This window comes from Podarcis liolepis (genome assembly GCF_965112155.1).
Source record: "Podarcis liolepis genome assembly, chromosome: 1".
NCBI lineage: Eukaryota > Metazoa > Chordata > Lepidosauria > Squamata > Lacertidae > Podarcis > Podarcis liolepis.
This window is the reverse complement of record NC_139554.1, coordinates 57,749,067-57,774,157: the sequence shown is the minus strand read 5'-3', so window position 1 is coordinate 57,774,157 and position 25,091 is coordinate 57,749,067. Positions and strand designations below refer to the sequence as shown.

At 43.3% G+C, this 25,091-nt stretch overlaps 1 protein-coding gene across 8 annotated transcripts in view; it reads left to right on the top strand.

The window, feature by feature from the left end:
- The window catches only part of LOC310688909 (uncharacterized protein), an 81,492-nt gene that overhangs the window by 41,164 nt on the left and 15,237 nt on the right, over nt 1-25,091 (top strand). For 5 of the 8 annotated variants that reach the window (XM_083465911.1, XM_083465913.1, XM_083465912.1 and 2 more), the window contains exons 2-3: nt 2,761-2,840; nt 20,999-21,097. In XM_083465911.1, the coding sequence (XP_083322037.1) occupies nt 2,773-2,840; nt 20,999-21,097 (167 nt within the window). In that variant the 5' untranslated portion in view covers nt 2,761-2,772. The remainder of the gene's footprint in view (nt 1-2,760; nt 2,841-20,998; nt 21,098-25,091) is intronic. The other 3 variants (XM_083465910.1, XM_083465915.1, XM_083465916.1) reach the window with 2 other exon arrangements.

Below are 25,091 nucleotides of genomic sequence, written 5' to 3'. Positions count from 1 at the left end.
TGCCTGTGCAACAAATGGGTTAGTGTGTTTGCAGCCTCTGTTTAAAACTACCGTATTTTTCGCCCCATAAGACGCACCGGCCCATAAGACGCACCTAGATTTTTGGGGGGGAAATAAAGGAAAAAAAATTTATTTCCCCCCCAGGTGCGCTGCGCTACACCAGGAGCTTGGGGCGTGCGGAGCTCAGCGCGCCCCAAGCTTCTGCGTGCCGGCAAGGTCTCCGCTAGCGTGGGAGAGCCGGGCGCCTCTCCCAGGGCTAGCGGACCCCTGCGCTAATCCAGAAGCTTGGGGCAAGCTGAGGTCAGCGCGCCCCAAGCTTCTGCGTGCCGGCAAGCAGTCCGCTAGCCCTGGGAGAGCCGCGGGGCTCTCCCAGGGCTAGCGGATCGCTGCGCTACACCAGGAGCTTGGAGCATACTGAGCTCAGCGCGCCCCAAGCTTCTAGGTGCGCGCAAGCAGTCCGCTAGCCTTGGGAGAGCCGCGGGGCTCTCCCAGGGTTAGCGGATCGCTGCGCTATACCAGGAGCTTGGGGCCTGCTGAGCTCAGCGCGCCCCAAGCTTCTAGGTGTGCGCAAGCAGTCCGCTGCCGCCCCAAGCCTCGCGCACCCGGTGGGACCTCCTGCCGGGTGCGCGAGGCTTGCAGACACTCGCCCGAAGCAGGGGGAGCCCTCCCGAGCGCACCCCGATTTCCCCTTCATTTTTGGAGGGGAAAAAGTGCGTCTTATGGGGCGAAAAATACGGTATATCCAGCTTAAAGTAGTTAATATTTTTTTACTGCTTTACATGTGAGCAAAAATCTGCTCTGCTTGCACAATGTCAATGCTTGATACAACCCAGTTGGTTGCATCTAACAATAGTCATACTAAGAATAGACCCACTGAAATTAATGGACCTAAGCTAGGCATGCCCATTAATTTCTAAGGGTTTCCTCTGCATATAACGAGCAATGAATACAACCCAATGTGCTATCTTTCTTCTTGTAGGAATACTTCTTACATAGGGGAGAGTTCAAAATCACAACTCTCTCTCACACACACAACCACACATTCAGTCTGAACTGTACACTCCAGGAAGGACTCTACCACATATGGTAATTGTTCTGAATGTATAGTTCTGAGTCCCCATATCAGCCTAACCAATCTCTTACAGCTGATAGAAAGACAGTTCTGTACAGGAAACGACATGCAATCCACTTATAGATTGTCACATGTAAGATGAGACTAAAAATGTGCAGGGAACATGGACCCGATCAAGACTGTTTGTCCACTCCTATACATTTAGGCAGCCCTTATTGTTTTTGAGAGAATCAAACGAGATAATGGTAACCATTATCTGTGTTCCTGTGGCAGGAAAGAAATCTAAATAAATATATCAGACCAACCCTGGGGAGCAAGGATACCATCTTACAAAGCAGATAGAAGACAGAGATGGAGACATGATGTTCCCAAGGCAAAGTATCATCATGATCCACATGGGCTATGATTGAGAAATGGAATACTGACCAGGAAAAAACATGCTCTAAGTATTGATTGTGCCCATCAACAGCTGAAATGTACCAAGGCCACAAAGGCTTGGTTCATGAATTTTCCTTAGTAGGAGAAAGCATGACTTTTCATTTCATAAGGGTAGTGTGATCAAAGGCAAGCAAGTGCATCCTCACACCTACCAAACTGAGAATGGTATCCAACTAACAGTTATACTAGCACAGTGACTCTTTGTTGGGCAATGTAGGTTCCCCATCCTATCCTCTCCCCACCACAGTGTGACCCCTAAAGCTGCTCTGGGTTTCCTCTGAAGCAGATTTAGTCAGCATGCAGGGAGAGAAGAGGGCAGGGAAGTTACATTGTGCAGCCAAAAGTCATTGCACTAGTGTACCTGTTTTAATTGGATACTGCCCTGAGTGTAGCTCCTCATGGGACCATCACCGAGAACCTTATTTTGTTGCCTTATTCGTCCATTGGGGAACTACCATTTCTCAGTAGATTTAACTAAGCTATAACTCTGCTGACCTTAAGTTGTGTATTCTCTGCAAACTGAAGGAGAAAAGTCCCCAAACATTCCTGAAGTTATTAGTCAGGGACAGGGACATTTCACACAGGGGACGGTGGTGGCCACAAACTTGGATGGCTTTAGAAGAGGATTATGAGGAAATGAGGGCTATGCTCTGCCTCCGCCGTCAGAGGCAGCATTCTTCTGAACACCAGTTGTTGGAAGCCACAAGGGAGAGTGCTCTTGTGCTGAGGTCCTTTCTGAAGGTTTCCCGCAGGCATCTGGTTGTCCAATGTGAGAACAGGATGCTGAATTAGATGCATCAGTGGCCTAATGGAGCAGGGTTCCTCTTAGGTCCTTACATTTAAAACCAATATTTTGCATCCTGCTGGTTTAAGAGTTTCATAGAATCAATGGAAGGGACCACAAGGGTCATCTTGTCCAACTTCCTGCAATGCAGTAATCTTTTGCCCCGCGTGGGGCTCAAACCCAGGACCCCGAGATTAAGAGCCTCATGCTCTACCAACTTAACTCATATTTTTAGGGGGCCAAATTTTGGTCCAAGAGGGCTAAAAATGACTGGAGAAGATCCACAGTAGACTAAAATAATTAGTGGAAAGAAAACATTTGAGAAATGCAGAATAGATGGTTGGTCCTCCCTTTTTGTTCCCATTCACAAGCCTCATTGGGGGGGAGATGGAAGTCGTGCTGGAGAAAATTTGGAGGACTGTATGTGGCTGCCTGGTGAGAAGACTGTTTGCTTTATTTCTTTCAGCAGGCAACAAAGATGAAGCCAGCCGGTTTTTACAACAAGGAACAAAGATCCACTTCTACCCACACTAAAGATAATGAAAAGTAAGTTATAAGACATGGGAAAATGGAGAGATGTTTCACTAGTGTCAAATGTACAGGATCCCCCCACCCTCGTTCTACCTTTATCTTGTTTCATTGATTTCCCTTGCTCCCATCAAGACCTTTCTGCCTCACACACAAGTGGGATCCAATTATTGCAGACTATCTCCCTCTAGAAGGCCATTGCTCATCAGTGTCAGCCATCGAGGTGATTTGCACTTTCTTTGTGCCACTACTTTTACTCTTTCTCCGTTACCATCTTTGTCAATTCCCATGAGCCAAGCTGCTGGTTACAATTACTGTATCAAGGTGTGACTCAGATGGGAAAGCTGGAGTAAATACTGGACACCGAATGGGCCACTAACTGCAAACACAAGACAGTGGGCTTCACTGGAGGGCATTGTGAGACAAACTTTTGTTCAGTCTGAGGGCCCCGTTCCTTGATGGGCAACTTTCTGAGGGCCACATATCAGGCAAAAGCTCCAGGTCAGTGAGGCCAGAGTTAAAAGTGAGCAGAGCGACGGATGTGACCCTTTATACAATAGCCTACGTTCCAGACACACAAAAGTCTGAGGTCTCTACACTCCCTCCGCTGAACACACTTCAATCTCCCACTCTGTATTTCTTTGAAAATGTAATGTCCATTTATTTATCCATTCATTTATTATATTTGTAACCTGCCTGATCACAAGTTGATCCAGGGAATGGTACAATAAAACACATTTAAAAAATCCCAAACAATAAAACTAGTCAATACAATTATACCCTAAAACAAAAGCAGGTACCAAGTCAACACCAGCAGGTATAACTATACTTAACCCACACAAATGTCTGAGCAAGCAAGCCTGCCTTCAGCTGGTGCTGAAACTCAAGAAGGGGCCAGCTATATATTGAGAGGGAAGGCATTCCCCAAACAGGGCGCCATCGCAGACTAGGCCCTCTCCCATGCTACTACACAATTAATCTTATCTAGCTGTGGAAAACCAAGGGAAGATTGATGATGGGTGAGGCACTCCATTAAGTATTTATGCCTATGGCTCATCCCCACTTTCGGTGGACCCATATTTTGATTGTTCCATGTACTGATTTATTCCCCCGGCTCCAAGAGCTTTACTCATTGCTCTGTGGCCATGCCTTGTGAAAATCTGATCCTACTCTCTGAGCCGGATTTTATCAGCTGCACAGAAAATCTGCCGAGGGATTTTGCCCTGGCGACACTTCCCAGGCCCCTCCCCAGGCTACACCCTTCACTGGCCCTGCTCTGTACCCTTCCCTAGTGATTTAGTCAGCTACAATATGGTTTTGACCTGTGATAATACTGCTTGATTGCCTGGATGGAGAATGGAGAGTGGCCATTGGTATGTGGCCGCCAGAAGATTGGCTGTGAAGAAGAAAAATTCCCCACTCCTGCTTTATGGAACAAGTTAATCCTCATTGAGAATTTGGTCATGATACAATGTGACAATGGGGTGTGCGTGTGATATATATTCATTCAGTTGTTTTATATCTGTACTCAACACCTGACAAAGGCCCAGTCTGCATGTCACGCTAAGCCAAACGAAATGTGAATGAGTGAGTATGCAAATATACGGAGCAAGAACTGTGGTGACTTTGCTCATCCTCTGCTACTGCTGTGCAACCCAGAGCTAAGTCATGGTTTACCTTGGTGTTATGTCCAAACCAGGGATTCTGGTTTGTTTCTTCCAGACAACTCATGAATTATCATTCAATAACAAACCATGGCTAGAACATGTGGGTTGTCTAGAGCAAAACACACCATGAGCCTGGGCTTAGATATAACATGAAGACAAACCATAGCTTAGCTCTGGGTACTTATGGCAGTAGCAGGATGGTGGAAGGAGCAACACAGTTATGACTTTAATTTCATGAACTCGCATACTCGTTCTGTAACACTTAGACATAATTTGACTTAGCGTTATGTGTAAAGCTGTGTGGACTTCCAGATGCTGTTCTCTACAAATTATTCCCTAGTGTTCCACTCCCCAAACACCATTCAAATGATCTTCCAGCACTTCTTAACTGGACAGAAATCTCCTCACGGGGGAACAGTGGGTGCCTTATTGGGAGTTATTTTTTTGGGTACATAACAAGGTTGTGTTGCAGGCAATCCCTTAATTATTATCCTTGACCTTGGGAAAAAAAAACCTGAAAATAACAGCCCCAGTGAGATGAAGCAGCTTTGCAATTACATTGCATAATGTTGTCACACGAAGGGGTTGTCAGGGAGATAATGGTAAACACCAGGCTGGGTTCTGTCTGAAAAATAATTGGAGTCAGCTCCCTTTGTGGCTGGTGTAGAGGAGCAAAATGGAAGAGTAAATTAGCAGTTACTGGAGACATTAGCAACAACATTGTGCTTACCAGTGACCAGAACACTGTCTGCCTTTAACTACTGTGGCATGAAATTGCCTCGCTTTCTTTCTAATGACAGCCAAATTTTCAAATGGACGTCCTTTCGATTCAAGCCGCCCAAAAGCTGCCAGCAGCGGGATCTTTGTTTCTTATGCTGCTATTTACAGTAGTTGTAACATCAAGGGCATCATTTGACAGAGATTTCACTCCCACCCAGGAAATAAAGACAGAGTGTGTGTGTTATCGGTGGTGGCTAACGCGCATTATTAGAGGGATGAGCTTTTCTTTTCCGTCTGGCTGGATGTCTCATGGACTTCCTTGAGGTCAGGCACTGTTCCCGAGGGAAGGATTTAGCTCCTGGCAACTCCCTGTTATTTTGCCTTCTTGCTTTCTCCCTAATTGCTGCCGTGCAACACCTGTTTCATCTCAAGAGACCCTCTCCAGCTGTTGTCAGTGCCACCACTCTGCTCCGCCAGCAAAAAGGAATGCTGCGTGCATACCAAAGAGAAGTGTAAGAATCGGAGGATCTCTGCGTGGGTACTTTGCTAGCAATACTTCAGCGCCAGCAGGCATCCAGCTTTCTTTCTCTGACGATTCACAGAACCTGGGTCCGCATAGGAACACAGTGTGATAAGGACCACCAGCTTTGATGGCTTAAAAAGGCGATTAAGACAAATTTGTGAAGGGGAAGGCTCTCAATGACTCTATGTGACTGCCAGACTCAGAGGGGGAATGCCTGTGGAAGGCAGTTGCTGAGGTACAGCAGCAGGAGAGGGCTTTTGGCCTCATGTCCTGCTGGTGGACTTCCCATAGGCATCTGAACAATGCCAGAGTTCATCCTGCATCCTTAACTACATATGAAAACTGGCTTGGCCTGAGCATAGGTGCCAACTCTATAAGGCTTAGGTGTCTTCAACCCCCCAATTTTGAGGGCGCGGAGGAGGGCGAGTGCAGAATCAGCCACCTACCGATGCAACAGTCAGCACACATTGCCTGTTCACTGCCTTGTTCCCTAAGCAACCCCCCTCCCCCGTGCTGTTGTTTTTCCTCATAGGGAAGACCCACATCACTGTGGCCCTTCCGCCACCTGCCCAGCGTCTCTCTCATAACGAGGCAGCCAGGACTCTCCGGAGTGTCCTGGGGTGTTTCACCATGGGGATGGGGGCCCCTGCAAAGTCGCCTGGAGCAGTAGCAAAAGGACAGTTCCACTTCCTGGTCCTGCCATGGCACTGTTTTGCAATGGGTCGCTGCCTCTGCTGTAGCCTCAGGGCAGGCCAAGCAGGGACTGCGAGTCCCATCATGCCTCGGCCCCGTCTGCCCTCTCCGCCGAGCTTGCTTCCTCCACAGGGCCAGCCACAGTGAAGCAGGAGAGCCAGGAGCCGAGCACAGGGTCATGCCTCACAGCTAGGCTTTGTGCTCAGACTCCTCCCACTATCGGTCTCCTCCCGATAGGACAGCTGCATTGCACATGTGATGTCACATATGCACAAACACCGCCCCCCCCCAATGTTCGGCAGAACTCAGCGCCTCAGGTTCTGAGTCTGACAAATGGTCCATTTAGCCTTCTCCTATTTGCTTTAATGTGAAGCAGCTCTTCAAGGGTTGGGGCTTGTTACCTATGGTTGTTACCTGAGGTCTTTTTGACTAGAGATGCTGGGAATTGATTTGAACCTAGGATCTTCCACACACAGTCATGCGTTGTACCACCAAGCAGTGGCTACCACTTCACACAAAGCATTAGAGTAATGTAAGCTAGCACTTCCAGGTACTTCTGCCATGCTGAGACTGCCTTGCTCAGCAACTTCATCTGAAGAAGCAGCAGCTTTTTCAGGCTGAGTGGACTTTGTCTTTAAGGACATGTCATTTCATTTCATTGCGCCTGGGAAGCATGGCCTCTACTAGATCTCATCTAGTGGATGAGTCATTATTACATTAAGTTAGCAGCATAATAAACATGATTTAATATAACTTGAGTCTCTGCTGATAAGCGAGATAAGCAAAGCTGTCTGTACACTAAATCTGCCCACTTGTGGGAGAGGCATCGAACATTTTATTTCAGATGAGACACTGAAGAGCAGGAACAGGAAGCATAAGACATGTGCATTTCCTGGTCTCTCAGTGTAATTGTCACACCCAAAGCTGCTTATAACAGGCATGTTTGGAAGATGGACTGGTTATTTTCTTATACAGGGCAACTACTGGTACCCTGCTCATAAATATCAACTCCAGAATCATAAACAGAAGCGTATTTTCTTTGTTTATATCCAAATACCTGATCTTCATGTTCTTTCAGCGTCCTGTGAATAAATGTACTGATTTGGTTAACTACATTGCATTGAATTCTGCGATGGGCAATCATGAAAAAAAATTTTTTTGCCTAACATTCGCAACGTTCTTTGCTATTTCTGTGAAACTACTGAGGGACCATGTATTTTTTTTAAAGAGCAGGCTAGGGACATTGGATACCCATGCAAAGCAAGAATGAGGGCAATCAAGTTAGGGCAAGCTATGATAGCTAAAAATGGAATCTTCACACTCAGAGACAATGCAGACCTAATTATATGATAAACAAAAGGAACCAGCTGTTCCAGTTGTTATTTTTCTAAGCTCACTGTGGAGAGACGGAATTTTGGACTAGGTGGAACTTTGGTTTCATCTAACAAGGAACTTGCTATGTATTTATGCCCTTCAGGACTTCTTTCTGGAAATCCTTCCTGTCCTTTTGTCAAATTCATTCATGTTCTGTGTGTGTGTGTCTAAAAATGTTGGTTACATGTGAATGTATGTAATTTAACCCCTACACCACTTTTCAGAGTGAAAAAATACACTAGACAGGATAAATTTATACCAGAGATGCTGCAGCAGATAATGGAGGAAGCTTAACTGTTTCCCTGTCTGCCTATTCTCTTTTCCAAATTGCTGTCTCTCCCCCAAGTGCTTTCTGCCCAGGGGATTTCAGAAACAGCAAACATTACAGTATTCAGGAACTTTGTGGAGTGAAAAGCCACTGGTGTATGTATGGGGCAGAATTTATCACACAGAAATAGTGGGTGGGGAAAGGATTAAGGAGCTCTGCTTTCTCCATTCTAACCTCCTCCCACCGTAAGCAGTTTTTCATTTAAAAGTGATGCCAGGGCTCAGTTACACTTCTGCTTGTAACTTGAAGTTATCCCTTCAAATAGCAGATATTGGGGCAGGGAGTAATAGTTGGGGAAAAACTTGTATTTTTGTATTTTCAGACAACAACAACCACTATTAGATGCTTCATTAATTGGAGTGGCACAACAGGAACAGTACATTTTTAAAACTAGCATTTTGTCCAGTTTCACAAAGTGACATATTAGTGGCTGCAATGGGATGTGTGGTATAACACAAAATGATTTCCACATTTAAGAGAGCAGAAAAAGAAACAGGACTATAAATGGTGCGGACCTGCCCCCCCATTAGCCCCTCATAATCATTGGGGGGAAGGCACCCCCATGCTCACTCACAAAGTGATGCTCCTTGCACTTCTCCTCTGTTCAGAATGAAAGGGAATATGGGTGTCCATTCCTGGCATTCACTGAAAGGTGGGCATGTTTAAGGGCTTTGTGTTCAACGCAGGGAAGGATGAACCAAGGCAAACAGGAACTGAGGAGGAAGAGCAAACCACCTCTTGCACATTGTATATTTCTGAGGGGACATTTGATGAGACCTTTTGCAGGCGCCACAGGAAGTACTGACAGACACAATGGTGCCCATGGGTGCCCCAATGATAGACCCTGCTTTAGTTCATAGCATAGCAAGGAAGCAACTCATTGTTTCTGCTTCCCCAATTCACCTCTCGTGAGCTCTGTTTCTTGGTGTCGGCAGCACACACTGGCAGAAATACATCTTTCAGAGCTGTTCTCTGCTCTTCCTTGCTTCTGTCCAATTAGAAGACTGCCAACAAGAAGACCATCACTCATCCAGCAGCTCCTGACAGAGCCGGACAACTGCAGAACATGAAGTGACCCCTTCTTTTGTATTATCCTCTAGCTCTGCACTAGCCAAAACGCAATTCTTTTTGCTGACGAAAAGTGTGTGAACTTGAGTGTGCGTGAATGTATGTGTCTCTTCGATCCTGATAAGTACTGTCTTCCTTAAAAGGAACTTTGCATTTGACTGACTTCCATACACTTGTCAGCTTATGTGAATTATTTATTTTCGCGAGTGGCAGGAACTCATGCAATGCCACAGTGGCAACTTACGGGAGCAGGAAAGAGACATTTACTGGTTAAAATTATTAAAATTTAAATAAATTTGCATATTAGGAACACCTTGGTATATGGGCTTTTTAAAAAATGTATTGAAGGAAAGATACAGTGGCTGTGGCTCAATTCCAAGAGCAGTATTCAACTGAATAATTACACAAAGGATTACTGCTAGCATAGCATGACTTCCCCCATCTCCTCCCTCCACCTGTGGCCCACACCACCCTGAAATCTGCTCTGAAAGCTTGGGGGAACGGACAGAGCAGCTTTGGGGGGCAAACAGTGGGGAGAGGGAGGGAGAACATTTGCCTTGTGCCACATTGAACCTAGACTTTATTTTGGAAGCATGGTAACCACTGGAGACACAAATCACGATCCGAAACCATGCTGAAAAGGCAGCTGTTTTCAGCTGGCTTTATTTGTGTGAATATGGCCCAGGTTACATGAGAAGTAATTTGCATCTGGGGTGATATCCATATTTGGGTCTCCAGTGACAAGGGAGCAACTTTTCTGAAATTCTTGATATCAAGCTATCTCCGCAGGTGTTTTTTTTTCCTAATCCCCATTTCACTCTTTAATATTGATGAGAAGTGAGTTCCTCCCCCAGTTCCATTAAAAATACAAACAATTCTCACACATTATATGCATTACAATGGTACCTCGGGTTACAGACGCTTCAGGTTACAGACTCCGCTAACTCAGAAATAGTACCTTGGGTTAAGAACTTTGCTTCAGGATGAGAACAGAAATCGCGTGGCGGCAGCAGGAGGCTCCATTAGCTAAAGTGGTACCCCAGGTTAAGAACAGTTTCAGGTTAAGAACAGACCTTCAGAATGAATTAAATTCTTAACCTGAGGTACCACTGTACTATACATATGTAGCAATGCATACAACTGCATAATATATATATATATTAATAAAAATAAAATACAATTTTAGGTTGTAGAAATATAGTATAGCAAGAGGTTTGATACATTACACACACACATTCATACATACATACATACGGTACATACATACATTTGTGTGTGTGTTTTGGCTTGTAACTTTATATTCAATTTTGCATAAAAGTTGTTTTTTTTTAAACAAAGAAACTCTGACAATGCATTAGTGACTTGGACATACATGGGTACTCAATGCAAGAAGCAGTCTGACGTGAGCAAAGCTGTACCGGGTCAGAACCACAAAAATCCACATTGGATTCCCCCTTCATTCCTTCCAGTGAAAACAATGCCACTGGATAATGTATTTATTGGTTGCATTTATAGCCCACCTTTTTTCCAAGGAGCTCAAGGTGGCGTACATGGTTCTCCCTCTCCCCCATTAATCCCCATATATGGTTCATATTCCTAAAAGGAAAGCCACAGTGGTTACATTCTGCACTCTGACATCTCTGCAAAAAGACTAGGAAGGCTCCAGGTGCAAGAGAGATCTTCCTGATTCCAGGGTGACCTCAACAGGGATAGGCAAATATGTTAGTTTTGGCTTCTTTCAGTGTAGCATTTTCCCATTGAGTTCAGTTCTCCAGGTTTCCACATCAGTTTGCAATAATAAAAAAAAGAAGTCATGAAAATTCATCACCATTTTGGTGTGAATTTCTGCAAATATGCCTAATAGGTACATTTTTTCAAAGTAATTTCTCCTAAAATAATACACGTTTGAATGCTGTTTGCATTAATACATGCCTCTTATGCACACTTTCTCTTAACATATGCATGTTTTTACACATTTCTTGGCATTGCAAACTTTAGAAAGGTGCAAAATTCAAAAGATGGCTGTGTTTTGATCCAGATATTGGAAAGCGTGAATGAAACTAGGCTCACCTTTAAGTGCGACCTCAGTCGAACTTCTTCCCTCCGTTTCAGACTTGTTCAGAAATGCTGTGGAAACATGGCTCCCAGATTGCGGGGAGAGGGGATATTCATCAGCTGAATTTATCCTGCCATGTATTGTTTTACAATGCAGTCTCACAAAAAATAAATGAAAATAGCATCCGCCTTCTACCTGGCTTTGCTTGTTGCTTTGAGGAAAAGAGGCCTAAGAGCAGATCGGGCTAATTACAGTGGTTCCTCAGGTTACATACGCTTCAGGTTACATACTCCGCTGACCTAGAAATATTACCTCAGGTTAAGAACTTTGCTTCAGGATGAGAACAGAAATCGTGCAGCGGCAGCAGGAGGCCCCCATTAGCTAAAGTGGTGCTTCAGGTTAAGAACAGTTTCAGGTTAAGAATGGACCTCCAGAATGAATTAAGTACTTAACCCGAGGTACCACTGTATTAGATTATCCTTTGATAGTATGGAGCTAGGCTTTGTCCAGAGAAACGGCTGGACACTCTGGTTAAAGGAAACAGAGAATGACAGCCATATACGTTAACTTTATCACAGAGTATAAAAATCACCAGGTAGCGCAAAAGAAATGCTGCTTTAATCTCCTGAAGAAGGAGAGAGGCATACTGCTTTGTCAGGTGCTACAGAAGGAGTGATAGTCTTGCCTGGGAGTCCTGCTACTGAGTGTTATGGGAACTCCATCTGGGCAGCATTAAACAGTGATTCTGACTGGTGAAAAACACACTTCAGGCCTGCCCAAGCCGAATGCGACTCACAAGAGGGGTCACAAGTGGGTCAGTTCATTGCATGCTTTTACTGCCTGCCTGGGACTGCCAAATTGGAAAGAGGAGTGTCAAGTACCTGACAAACCACTTTATGGGGCTCCTGGGTTGTGTCTGGTTTGCTGGTTCTCACTGTGTGCAGGTCTGTCGTAGGTTAATGATGTGCCAGCACTTCTGGTGTTAAAGTTGACTGAGGAGTCTCAAGTGCTGGCTCCTGTAAGTCCACAGCTGCATATTCCTTTCATTATCTACTGTACTCTTCTGTACAGTTGCCACATTAACAAGTCAGCCATGGTTTAAATACCTGTCTGTCCATGAGGAATAGATTTGAATAATGGAGATCTTACAGGGCTGGGGTGTTGTTTGGGGGGTGTTGTTGTAGAGGGAGTTGTTGCTGTTGGTTTTTTTTAGATCTTGTTGTGATTTATCTGGAAATACACAAGTTTGGTTGTGTATTTTTTATTGTTTATAACTACTTTTGATATGTTGTTATGTATTTTTTAATGTTGTAAACAGCCTTGAGCATGATTTTAACTGTGGAAAGGCTGCATACAGATAAAATTATGTATGTATGTATGTATCTTTATTCAGAACATCCAGTATGTATCTTTATTCAGACCATATTTTTCTCTGCCTCTCCCCTCTCCCTTGTCCTCCTCAACTCCTAGGTCCTGCTCTGAATAATTTCCCTTCTTATTGCAAGTTCGCCATGTGTTAGACTGACTCCACGTCCAGCCTTTGGATTGGTTGGGAGCACCAAATAAACCAGGGGTGGAGAACCTGTGACCCTCCAGATGTTGCTGGACTCCAACTCCCATCAGCCCTAGTCAGCATGGCCAATGGTCAGGGGCGATGGGAGTTGCTGTCCAACAATCTCTCTGCAAGGCCACATATTTCTATCCCTAGTATGAACCCTTCCTTGCTGGTTTAGTCAAAGGCTGCATTCAGACAGAAGTTTATTCCATCTGCCTGATGTTTCCTTACCTGTTAATTTTCATGTTTTATGTGATATTTCACATGACATAAAAGCCACGTCTGGGAATCTAGTGGAATCTAGCAAAAATCTAGTGCTCATTTCCATGTTGTCATTGTCAAAAAATCTGTTTGCAACCCCATTAGCTTGGGAAATCACAAGCATTTTGCATTGTAATTTTTCCTTGGTTTTTATGATCATATCCCTGGACTCATATAATGAAATCTGGGGCACTATCCTGGCATACAGTTCTTTCCTGCCATTTAAAATTTAGCATGACAAGGCAGTATATTGACTGAATAGCCAACATCCACACCTCTGGTTGATTAGGTACCTCCCAAACACCAGACTTTTGACAAGGAGCACCCAACATTCCCAATTGGTTCCATAGCTCCAGCACTCCAATGGGCTGCAACAGTTAACAGTTAACTGATTCAGATTTTGTTGTTAGAGGACTTTTGCACATGCAGTCAACATGCAGGAGACCACAGTGTAAATATGCACCTCGATTAACCCCAAATAATAGAAATAAGCAACATACTACTTCCTTACAGAAAGAACATCTGCTATTAATTCATTTAAAATCAAATTCTGTTACAATCAAGTCAGCTCCACCAAAGACTGGAATGCAGAAAGAAAATAAATTTACACTGGCTTTGCGGCAATGCTGCTGAGAATAGAATTTGGCTCAAAAAGATTTAAAGATAAATTTCACTTGGAATTATTGAAGCCTCTACTTATAATAGGAAATGGATAGATATCTTTCTGTTAGATCGTTCTTCTTTCTGTCTTATTTAATCAAATCCTTGCTCTGTAATCAGCTCTGATTCTAAGCCTCTATCTGCAAGGAGCAGAATAAGCTTAGAAAATAAAATGATTTAACATGTTGTTTCCTTCCCCATTTCTGTGCTGGTGTAATATATTTCACAATTTTTGTCACTCCTATTTCTACAAAGAGGTATGTGTGAAAGTTGTATGGTGTTCAGTGGCCGCAAGGACTATTCTGTAAAATCATTACTGAGTGACAAAATGTTGACACATTTTCCCATCAAGGTTTCTACTTTGGTTGTAGGGATATCACTTTGCCTAGGACACAGACCATGATGTACCTAGGGATGTGCAATTCTTCTTCTAGATAGCTTACCCAATGGTGCTGTGTCAGATCGCTAGACAGAATGTGGATTTGGGACAGTATATAATCAGTGACATCACTTCTGATTCAGCTTCCCATTGTCAGCACTATTTTTAAACAAACATATTATTCTTGCAATTTTCTTGATGGTAATAACATAGTGTTTCATCAATGTACAAAGCCAGAACTAGAACCACTGTCTAGTCCTAGAAGAAGCACAAAAGTCATTTCTCTTCCATCCCACGCTGACCTGCCATTTGGTGAAACTTTCCTTTCTTTGTTTGAAAGTTTAGCTCATAATCCAGGCAAAATTGTTGTTGTTGTTGTTTAGTCGTTTGGTCATGTCCGACTCTTCGTGACCCCCATGGACCAGAGCACGCCAGGCACTTCTGTCTTCCACTGCCTCCTGCAGTTTAGTCAAACGCATGCTGGTCCAGGCAAAATTAAGAACCATAAAATCCAATTGAAATCAACTGGGCTTGAACTTAAGGGCCTTTACATTCCTGTATAAATCGACTACACATCTGATTGAGGGCTTCTTCCAGGCATCTGGTTGGCTACTGTGAGACTACATAAAGGACTACACAGGCCTTCAGGGCTTGACTTGTGTTTTTATTTACACACACACACACACACACACACACACACACACATACACACATGCCTCTCCAAAGCATTAAACTAGCAATTCGTTTCCATCAAGCAACCACCATCATGCATATTGCCATCCTTCTTTTTCTTTCCATCCATTGCATATCCCCCTTTTTCCCTTTGCATCCTGCATAACACATTTCTCATGGTGGCAAAGGACTCCTAATGGTTCTGGGGATGGGAGCTGAGGGACTCTTATGTGACGTGCACCTTTATCTCAGCATCGCACTGCAATCACCACTTCATTCTCTCAGCAAAGATTATCAAACCAACAATCCCAAAGCACATCAGACCAATTGGGTGCACAATATAAAGGCAGTAGAAAAGGAATTCAGTTTGCCTCTTCAGGCCATATTCATCTTCACTTTCCGGCTGAATGAATGAAAAAAGATTATATATATTTTTTTCAGTTTATAAGTGTGCTACAATAATAGATTTCTCATGATCTTGCTGAGATTATACAAAGGAAATTGTTATGTAGACTGCAACACTTCCTCTTTTTGGAGTACAAAATTCTCTGATTTATGACCAATATGACTCATGAGGTAGAAGAAAGGATATCATGGTTCTTGTAAAATGTTTGGCAAAATAACTATATTAACACCTACATGCCTTTAACTAGAGATTGAATTATGTGTGTGTGTGCAGACTCTCACACACTGAGTAGGCCCTATGATTCCAGGAGCAAAAAACCTCCTTTTTTATTCTGACCAACCTCCTTCCTTTAGCCACAGTGCTGAAGCTAGTAGTGACATTAGCAAGGGACCCAGAAATCCAGAAAAGGATATAGGCTGCCTTCTGGAGACAGAGACCTGAATGCAGTTTGAAAGAAGGAAAATTGTTCCTAGCTCTTCTCACTTTTGCCTCTGATGAGCATGTTTTGTAGGAGGGGGGAGGGGTGTTGTATTTTCCCCAAAACCTGTTTTATCAGATGTGCCAGCAAGACAAAGGATATGCATGTGTAAATCATGGAAACTTAAGCCTCCCTTAAACCTCTTTCAAATCTCCTAAAAGTCACTGCCCTTCCCCAGACTTAAATACAGAAACAAGATGGTGACAATGTTCACCTTAGAAACAATCGGTCTGCCAATGGCTAGTCGTCATGATGGTTAAATGGAGTTTCCATGTTCAGTTGCAGTAGTCCTTTTTATATGATAATCTCATATGAAAAAAATGCACGTAGGTCATGTTGGAAGACTGCTACTGCTGTGCTCTATCTGCTTATGTTCATGGAGCCTCTGTATGATTCCTGCATGAAAAAGGCTAGTAAGGTAAAGGGATCCCTGACCATTAGGTCCAGTCATGACCGACTCTGGGGTTGCGGCGCTCATCTCGCTTTATTGGCCGAGGGAGCCGGCGTACAGCTTCTGGCTCATGTGGCCAGCATGACTAAGCCGCTTCTGGTGAACCAGAGCAGTGCACGGAAACGCCGTTTACCTTCCTGCCGGAGTGGTACCTATTTATCTGCTTGCACTTTTGACGTGCTTTCGAACTGCTAGGTTGGCAGGAGCAGGGACCAAGCAACGGGAGCTCACCACGTCGCGGGGATTTGAACCACTGACCTTCTGATCGGCAAGTCCTAGGCTTTGTGGTTTAACCCACAGCGCCACCCACGTCCCAAAAAGGCTAGTAGAATACTGAATACTAGTGGCTGGGAAGCGGCAATAGGACCCTTTGGCATCCAGTTGGCCACTGCAGCAATGAAGATGCTGGACTAGATGCTCCTTTGGACTGAACTGGCAGAGCTCTTTTTAATGTCCTGATGCTCTGCTGCTTTCAGCAGACAGATAGCTGTTGATGTCTACATATTTTCTGAGCAAATTATTTTCTTCCCCTTCCATTTCTTTCACTGCAAAAAATAATCCTGCCCCCTTCTTCTTTGATATGATGTGCCCACAGTATCTTCTAATGAGATGGAATTCCTATTCCCAGAAAAGCACTTTAAACAAATTAAGTGAATATCCTGTAACCACACCCTAGAGGAAATAAAACCCAAATCTGCAATTCATCAGTCTGCCTACTTAACATACTTTGCATTCCGCAGCAAATCATACATTTTTGATAGGCAGCTGATTTCTTCTTCCACTAATGGACTTGGGCGCATTGCTAAGAGCAAAACAGGAATAGAGGCTTGTGTTTGAAAAAAAGCAACTGGCCAGGCATCAGTCACCTCTGCTTGACTTCCTGTATGCCTGACTTCCTGTACCACTACCACCCTCCCCAACTGTAAGCAACACACTGATAGGCCGGCTTTTTTTTTACAGATGGCTTCCTGTGATAGCTTTTCCTGGTCACCACAGCAAGCTGGAGAGATGAATGTGCCTTTCCCCCCCCTTTTCTCTAATACCCACCTGAAATTTGTCCTCTGAAAGCTGTGGTGGGCCTGTTGCATTTGCCGTACCCAAACACCTTAATGAAAATATATCCAGTTACCTTCGAGGAGATAAGCATTCACACTTTAAAACATGAATCTCTGCAGAAAGCAGAGGGGTTTCTGGTTTGTGTTTGTTTTGACTTGGACCTGACCCACAGTCAAAAAAGTTTTAAGTTGCATAGTGTTTTCTAGGACAATAGGCATGAGGCTTGTCATTGTGATGCTTGATTTATGAGGACAATGATAGATATGAAAAGAACCACAAGTTTAGTCACAAGGCTAACTTATTGGAACAGTTCCCTGTGCCCCTTTTGGGACAGGGATAGCCCAACGTCTGTTGTCTATGCTCTGGGAACCTCTAGGATAGATTACTGCAACACGTTATACATGGGGCTTCCTCCGAAGGCAATTCAGAAATTTCAGCTGGTGCAGAATTAAGCAGCCAGGTTGTTCATTGGGACAGTTTGAACACATAATCCCAATCCTAGCCTGACGGTGCTGGCTGCCAGTTAGTTTCTTAAACAGCTCAGAGACTCCCTTTCCCCATATGAACCAACCCAGCCCCTGAAATCATCATGTGAGGCTCTGTTTTGCGTGCCTCCTCACTGAAAGGTCTGGAGGTGGCAACACAAGAACTGGCCTTTCCTGTGGTGGCTCCCCGCTTGTGGAATGCTCCAGGGAGGCTTGCCTGGCACCTTCATTACATATCTTTTAGGTGCCAGGCAGAAACATTCCTTTTCAGCAAGGTCTTGAGCTGATTAAAGGTAGGCTTTTAAATGTGCTACTCTGGGTGGGTGGAGGTTTTTTGGTGTTCAACAACTTTGCAGGTGTCAGGAACTTTACTTTTTGAAATATGACACCCTTAGCATGTTAGTATATTATGTATTGTGTGTTTTTAAATACTGTAAAGTGTATGCAATGCTGGATAAAAATTTAGTAAATAGTCAGAATCCCATTGTCTGTAACTGTGAAAAGTGCTTCCGGAGTAGGGGAGTTAATACAAACGTTTTATAAATGCAGAGCTGATCAGTACAAAGGGGGTCCTTTGGGAGTGAATAGATTAGAACTTTTGCCTAAATTTCAGATTTCAGTCTCAACTGTTAGTTAAAACAGGGAATGAGGTGCACTTGTGCAATGGGACTCCCCCACCCCACCCCGCGACCCCTAAACCTGTTCTGGGATTTGACATCTCCAGTTAAAATAATTGCAGAACAGATTTCTCAGACCCCAGAGAACTAGACATTCCCCGGCAAGATGGATCAGTTGACTTAGAAGATGGTAGGTTCATATGTTCTGCAAAATGCAGATCTGTACCTCTGCTCTTTGCATACAGCAGTTGGAAGTCACACTTGCACAGGAAATAAAATATCACAATCTGATTGACACTGACATGGAGTAACCCCTGCACAGTTAATTTGCCTTTTTTTTCCTCCTGGAAAAAAACACCCTTGCCTTATTAAACTTAGCAATAGCAGGCAGTTTGCCCAGGCATGACTCTTGGATAATGAGGAAGATTTTCTAATGTATATCCCATCAGTGCCAATATTTACCTCCCTCCCTAGCTTTAATAAGCTCTGAGAGTTCTGAAATCTCATACGGATAGGTTTAAGGTGAAATTTGTTTCACTCGTTTATTCAGATTAGTTCATATGTTCCGATTAAGGCTCTACTGGGGGACACAGTATGTGAGGACATTCTTCAAGCAGTGCTTCTGCCACAGATCCCGGCATTGTAGAGTTAAGCTGGAGTAAATGAATGTTTCAGAGCTCTCTATCAAGGTGTTTGTTCCCTTGTAGATCCAGGACCAAACAGGGTGAAGATCGATGTAAAGGTTTTGGAAGGACAGAGGTGTTTTTACTGTTTTATGAATATACCTTTTCCCTGTTCCTGCACATGGTATTTTCAACATAGTGCAACTTGAGTTGGGAGAAATCCAGTTATGGAGAGTCTATAGTGTGTGTGAGATCATCAGCTCACCTCCTCTGGCCAAATACATGGTGCGGTTCTGCAACTTTTAAATACCGTAAATGTTAGCCGCCTCCCTTCTCATTTCTCTTCTATCTCCCTGTGTCTCTCTTTTTGCCTGTCTCACAAGGCAAGGCTGTGCATTGATTCAGCATTTTAGCTCCTACTATTTTATGTTTGTTGTGTAGGTCCTGACCCTGAGGTAAACACCTGAGGTAAACACAAACCAAGGGTGAAGGACCTGCTGTGGAAGTTCTCTAAACACTACATCTGTCTTCACAAAGTCTCAGGAAAGCGCAAATAATTCAGGAGACTCAATTCTTCTCTCGTATCCGGCATACACAGATAAACGTACTGTACATATAAATTCCAGTTATTTGTTAATGTTGAGGAAGAGAAAAGGCTCAGTGCCACCACCTAGCCTAAAAAGATGTGGCAGTAAATGTAGTCCTGTAGGAGTAGAAGACAATCAGTAGCTAGTGGGAAGAGAGGTGCACATCTGTCTCCCTCATTATTAAGATTGACAAGGCATTTAAAAACATTCCTTTTATTCAGGCATTTGATGGCTGGAAGTTGCTGCTCCTTGCAGTTATTATTAGTTTTGAAACCATTAGCTTTGAGGATATGTTTAACAATAGTTCTTTTCTTTTCTTTTCTTTTGTAACTGTATTAACTTTTCATGTTTGCTGCCCTGGGGAGGAAGGGTGGGATATCCAATTAATTCTTCATCATCATGGCTTACGTTTGTTATGATTCACTGCTATAGCTGGACATTGCTGTAGCCAAGACTCCTCCTGACAGTCCTGTGGGTCAAGGTGTGAACCTGACAGTGCCTGATATTTAGTTAGCTTTAAAACTCACCCAGGGGCTCAGGATGAGTAATAACAGTTTACCCAAATCCAGGTGTTTCTGCTCTCAGTGTGTGTGTTATGTGTTGAAGTTCTCATGCTAGCCACCTGCAGTATCGTGTATATAGTTTTCACTCAGGTCCACCTCAGTTACTTTAGGTGGGAAACCCTGGGTTGCTGTTGCTACAATGTTGACTGCCGGCTGCCTATAAAAGCAGGCCGGCTGAGCTGTTTGCTGTTCAGTTCTGTTCTGGTCTGTGAATAAACAAGAGCTATTTGAAGAATCGCTGTGTCCGTCTGCTATGTCTTGTTGTTGTTGTTTAGTCGTTTAGTTGTGTCTGACTCTTCGTGACCCCATGGACCAGAGCACGCCAGGCACTCCTGTCTTCCACTGCCTCCCGCAGTTTGGTCAGGCTCATGCTGGTAGTTTCGAGAGCGCTGTCCAACCATCTCGTCCTCTGTCGTCCCCTTCTCCTTGTGCCATCCATCTTTCCCAACATCAGGGTCTTTTCCAGGAAGTCTTCTCTTCTCATGAGGTGGCCAAAGTATTGGAGCCTCAGCTTCACGACCTGCCCTTCCAGTGAGCACTCAGGGCTGATTTCCTTAAGAATGGAGAGGTTTGATCTTCTTGCAGTCCATGGGACTCTCAAGAGTCTCCTCCAGCACCATAATTCAAAAGCATCAATTCTTCGGCGATCAGCCTTCTTTATGGTCCAGCTCTCACTTCCATATAGTGTGGACAATGGCCACTGTTGGGTGCTGATCCACAGTTGCAGTATGAGACGGAGCAGTGTTTCCTGGACATTTTAAAAGCAGTGTTCTCACAACACATGTCCTTTCTGTGTTGTTTTTTTTTGTTTCTTGCTTTTTTATGCTGCTCTTTTACGGGTATGCATTCAGATAGCCTACTACTAGCCCAGATAGGCTTTCTGCATCATCATGACCACAAGCTAGTATTTATCTGCACATCTCAAACTTACTTGATGCTTTTCCATTTCTCTAGGGCTGTGTCTACAAAGCTGAAGCAGAAGGCGATGGTAAAAAATGTACAGACTTCCCCTAAGTTTATGGTTGGAGGAAAGACCCTCATATTGGCCGAGAGGTAAGCATAGGCATTTGGTGGCAGCCTTTATGCAGTGAAAGACCACAGGAGTGCCAACTATCAAACTGCAGAAAAACCAGACTAAGGGTCAACACATCTTTATAAATATGGTAATGTTACAGTACCTGGACACAGTTTACAAACCAATAAATTGGGTAGAATTACTAGGAATATTTGGAAGAGACCTGGATCCTTTTCTCGAGGAGCTGTTGAGTTCTCTCCACAATGCCTCATTTTCATTGGGCTATGGTGTTAGCAGATTTTCTTTTCTTTTTCTCTCTCCCCCCCCCCCACCATGTATTGCTTTTATTGATTTTCTTACATGGTAAAAATTATATATTCCAACTGAGATACAGAAAATAAAAATAAAAAAATACCAAATGACCCTTAAATTCCAAAAAAAAGAAAAAAGAAAAAATTACTTAATTGTACAATTACTTTAATTAATTAATTAAATTCTCCATATGACTTCCAACCTCCTCATTGAGGGTTCATCTCCTCTCCCTCTTTTATTATCACTGCTTCAATGTTCCTTATCTCCCTTTCTTTTTTTAATCTGTTTCATGTATTCTTTATCTAACTTACATATTGCAGAGTTTAGTCAAAGCATGTCAGGGTTATTACTTGTGACAATGTTTAATTAAATATTCTTTATAAATTCCCCATTCTTTTTTATACCTTTGGGTTGGCTGTCTTCTAATGATCGCTGTCATTTTTGCTAGTTCAATATATTCAAACAGTTTCTCCTGCCATTCCTCTTTCGATGGTATCATTTCACCTTTCCATTTTTTGGCGACCAGTATTCTTGCTGCTGCTGCAGCGTATAAAAACATTCTTCTTTTTCCTTAGGAATCTCTGGTGTTAGCAGATTTTCATTCTTCCTTTGCTTCCCCTTAGCTGCTTAAAGGTTGTCTAGGTTTGTGGCCTTAGAAAGCCCTATAGCCAGTTATTACTCTCCTTGCAGACAGCAATGAGGACAACATTGTGTGAGCATGTGCTAGTGTACTTGGCTGGTGATGCCACAGAGTCATTCAGCCATCACCATGTATTGATTGGTGTATTCATACTAATGCAGAGCCTTCATTTGTGCACAGTGCTGCGATTAGTTTGTGGCAGGCGAGTTGCCAGAAACCCTGTGAACATGCCTAGCAATGCTGGCTTTTGTTTTTGCGGCTGTTGTTGTGTGGTTGCTTGTGCTCCTGGCTGAACATAGGATCATGATTCCTTTTTCGCTAGCATTGATCCTGATGTCGTGGGTTCCCAGACAGCCCTTCCAACCAGAACCCATAAAATTATGAGCAACATTGGAAAAAAAAAATATTCTCTAATGTTAAGCTTCATAGTGATTGTGAAGTGAAAGTAAGTTTAAGTGGCAATGTTATTTCAATACTAAAATAGCAGCAGGTTGAAAAGCCCTAAAAGAATAGTGACCAACATTTTTGGCAAGATGCCGAACGTTCAAAGCAGTGTCTGAAAAAATAGAGACTCAGTGAGTACTACTGTATTTTATCATATATTTTCCCCTCCAGCAGCCCTCTGAGGAGGGCTATGTAGAGAGAATGATTGGCCCAAAGTTCCCAATGGTTCTTCAAGGGCAAGAGGGAATTTGAATGCAAGTCTTTATGATCTAACACTCTAACAAGCCCACCACATTGTCCTTGAACTCTGTTTGAAATTCTGTATCTCCCTGTGCCATGGAATGAGCACTAAACAGCACAGCAGAGGAGCAGCAGGCCGGAGTAACAGCCAGATGCCATGCCAAGCCAGTTTCATAGACCCTGTCTAGGAATGCCACAGTTTCCCAGCTATCTTTTATACTTGGAGCACCAATGACTTAGATTGGCTCCCGTGCATAAAAGTGTCTTATCATCTCTACTGATCTCGGTACAGTGGTACCTCGGGTTACATACGCTTCAGGTTACATACGCTTCAGGTTACAGACTCCACTAACCCAGAAATAGTGCTTCAGGTTAAGAACTTTGCTTCAGGATAAGAACAGAAATCGGGCTCCGGCGGTGCGGCAGCAGGAGGAGGCCCTATTAGCTAAAGTGGTGCTTCAGGTTAAGAACAGTTTCAGGTTAAGTACGGACCTCCGGATCGAATTAAGTACTTAACCTGAGGTACCACTGTATTGCCTTTTTCACAAGCCGTGGGAGCCATTCGTGCCTACTGATTTCATGATGCCTTCAGTATCTCAAAAAACGGTCCATATATGAGCACTAAGATCCCTAACATTTTCATACATCAGACATGATGAGATTTATGGAAAGAAAGATGTGCTAGGCAAAGGAAGAGAAGCTGTGTTGTTGGAGAATCCACTGGTTAAGCAATTGAGCATCTGTTTTGCATGCAAACAGTCCCAGGTTGCCAGCATCTGCAGGTAAGGCTGGGAGAGAACCCTGCCCAAAACCCTGGAGAATTGCTGCCACTCAGTGTAGACAGCCCTTAGTATAAGACAGCTTCCTCTGACCCTGTGTCCTTTTTTAAATTACTGCATTATCTGAAATACAAAAAATAATATATATTTTTTAAAAATGCTAAGATTCACTGTTTTGTTTCAAACTATTCAAACAGCAGTCTCTTAAACTATATGCATATACTCAACACTACTATTTGCTTAATATTCCCTACCACATTTCCATGTCATCATATCCATTGTTCTCCAGACTAATTTATTTTCCAGCGTACTTGGTGAACTAGTAGCTAGCCCCAAATCGAGGACTTTCAGTATCTGGATTTCCCATTACTTCTGAGCAATTTTCTATTCATCAGTAAATGAAGCCAGTTTTGAAATTAAATCTCTATTCATTCTCAGGGTCAATTTTTCTCTCGTTCAAAAACTTTACAAAATTAATAACGGATCCTGCCTTTTCACATTTTTATGTCTCTATTTCCTTTTTGTTCTTTTTCTTAAAAGTATTCTGTCTCATTTTTATATGGTTTTTGCTTCCACTCTCATAATGTGCTGATACAATCATATGAGAAGGAGATTTCATGAGTTTCTAGATTGTCTCAAATCCTCCAGTAAGATTTAGTAAATCTCTTAAGTGCACTGTATATAACATACAGCATATTAAAGTGGCTTAAAAGACAGAGTAGGTGGGATTACATATTAGAGTATACATATGGGGGGATATAACATTAAATCATGGTTTGATGTTTCATGAGGAAATCTTCTGTTCAAATAAGCTCACACCTTTTGATGGTTCTCGTTTACTTCCTTGTTCTTTGTTCAAAACAAACCATAGCCTGTCATTACACCTGAACTGGTTTGTTCTTATCCTCTAGAATTATTGACAACTGTGTGAATTGTCACATGCTTAGGTTGGACAGAATCCCAACTGAGATGACAAGTTTGAATTCTGGGCTATACCTTTCCAGATTTGGGGCAAGAGGGGATATTTTCCATTGATACGTCATTGGAGAACATTTAGAATGTAGTTACTATCATTTCAGGATTAGAACTTCCAGAGAGGTAAGTGGGTTTTTACTGTCACGGCATGAACAACAAAGAGACTTATAGTATCTTGTCTTCACAGATTTATTGTAGTACAAGCTTTCATAGACTAGAACCAACTTCAACAGATACTAAAGTTTACACTGCAATAAATTTGCTAGTCTTTAAGGTGCCACAAGAGATTTTATTATTTCAGGGATAGGAGAATGCGACCTTTCTTCCTCTTCTTCTACTTGCATTTATTTTTAACTAAGAGGAACATAAGCAGGGCTTATCATGTCTAGCAGAGAAACTCCTAGTGACCAACCAGATCCTTCTGGGAAGTCCAGAAGCAGGACTTGAAGGCCATAGCCCTTCTGCTGTTGTTCCTCAATGACTGATGCTTAGCAGCACAACACCCCTGGTCCTGAATATACCGTATTTTTCACCCCATAGGACGCACCTAGGTTTTTTTGGGGGGGGGAATAAAGGGAAAAATTTTATTCCCCCCCAAGTGCGGGGGCTGGTGCGGGGGAAGCCTGAGCTTCCCCTGACCCC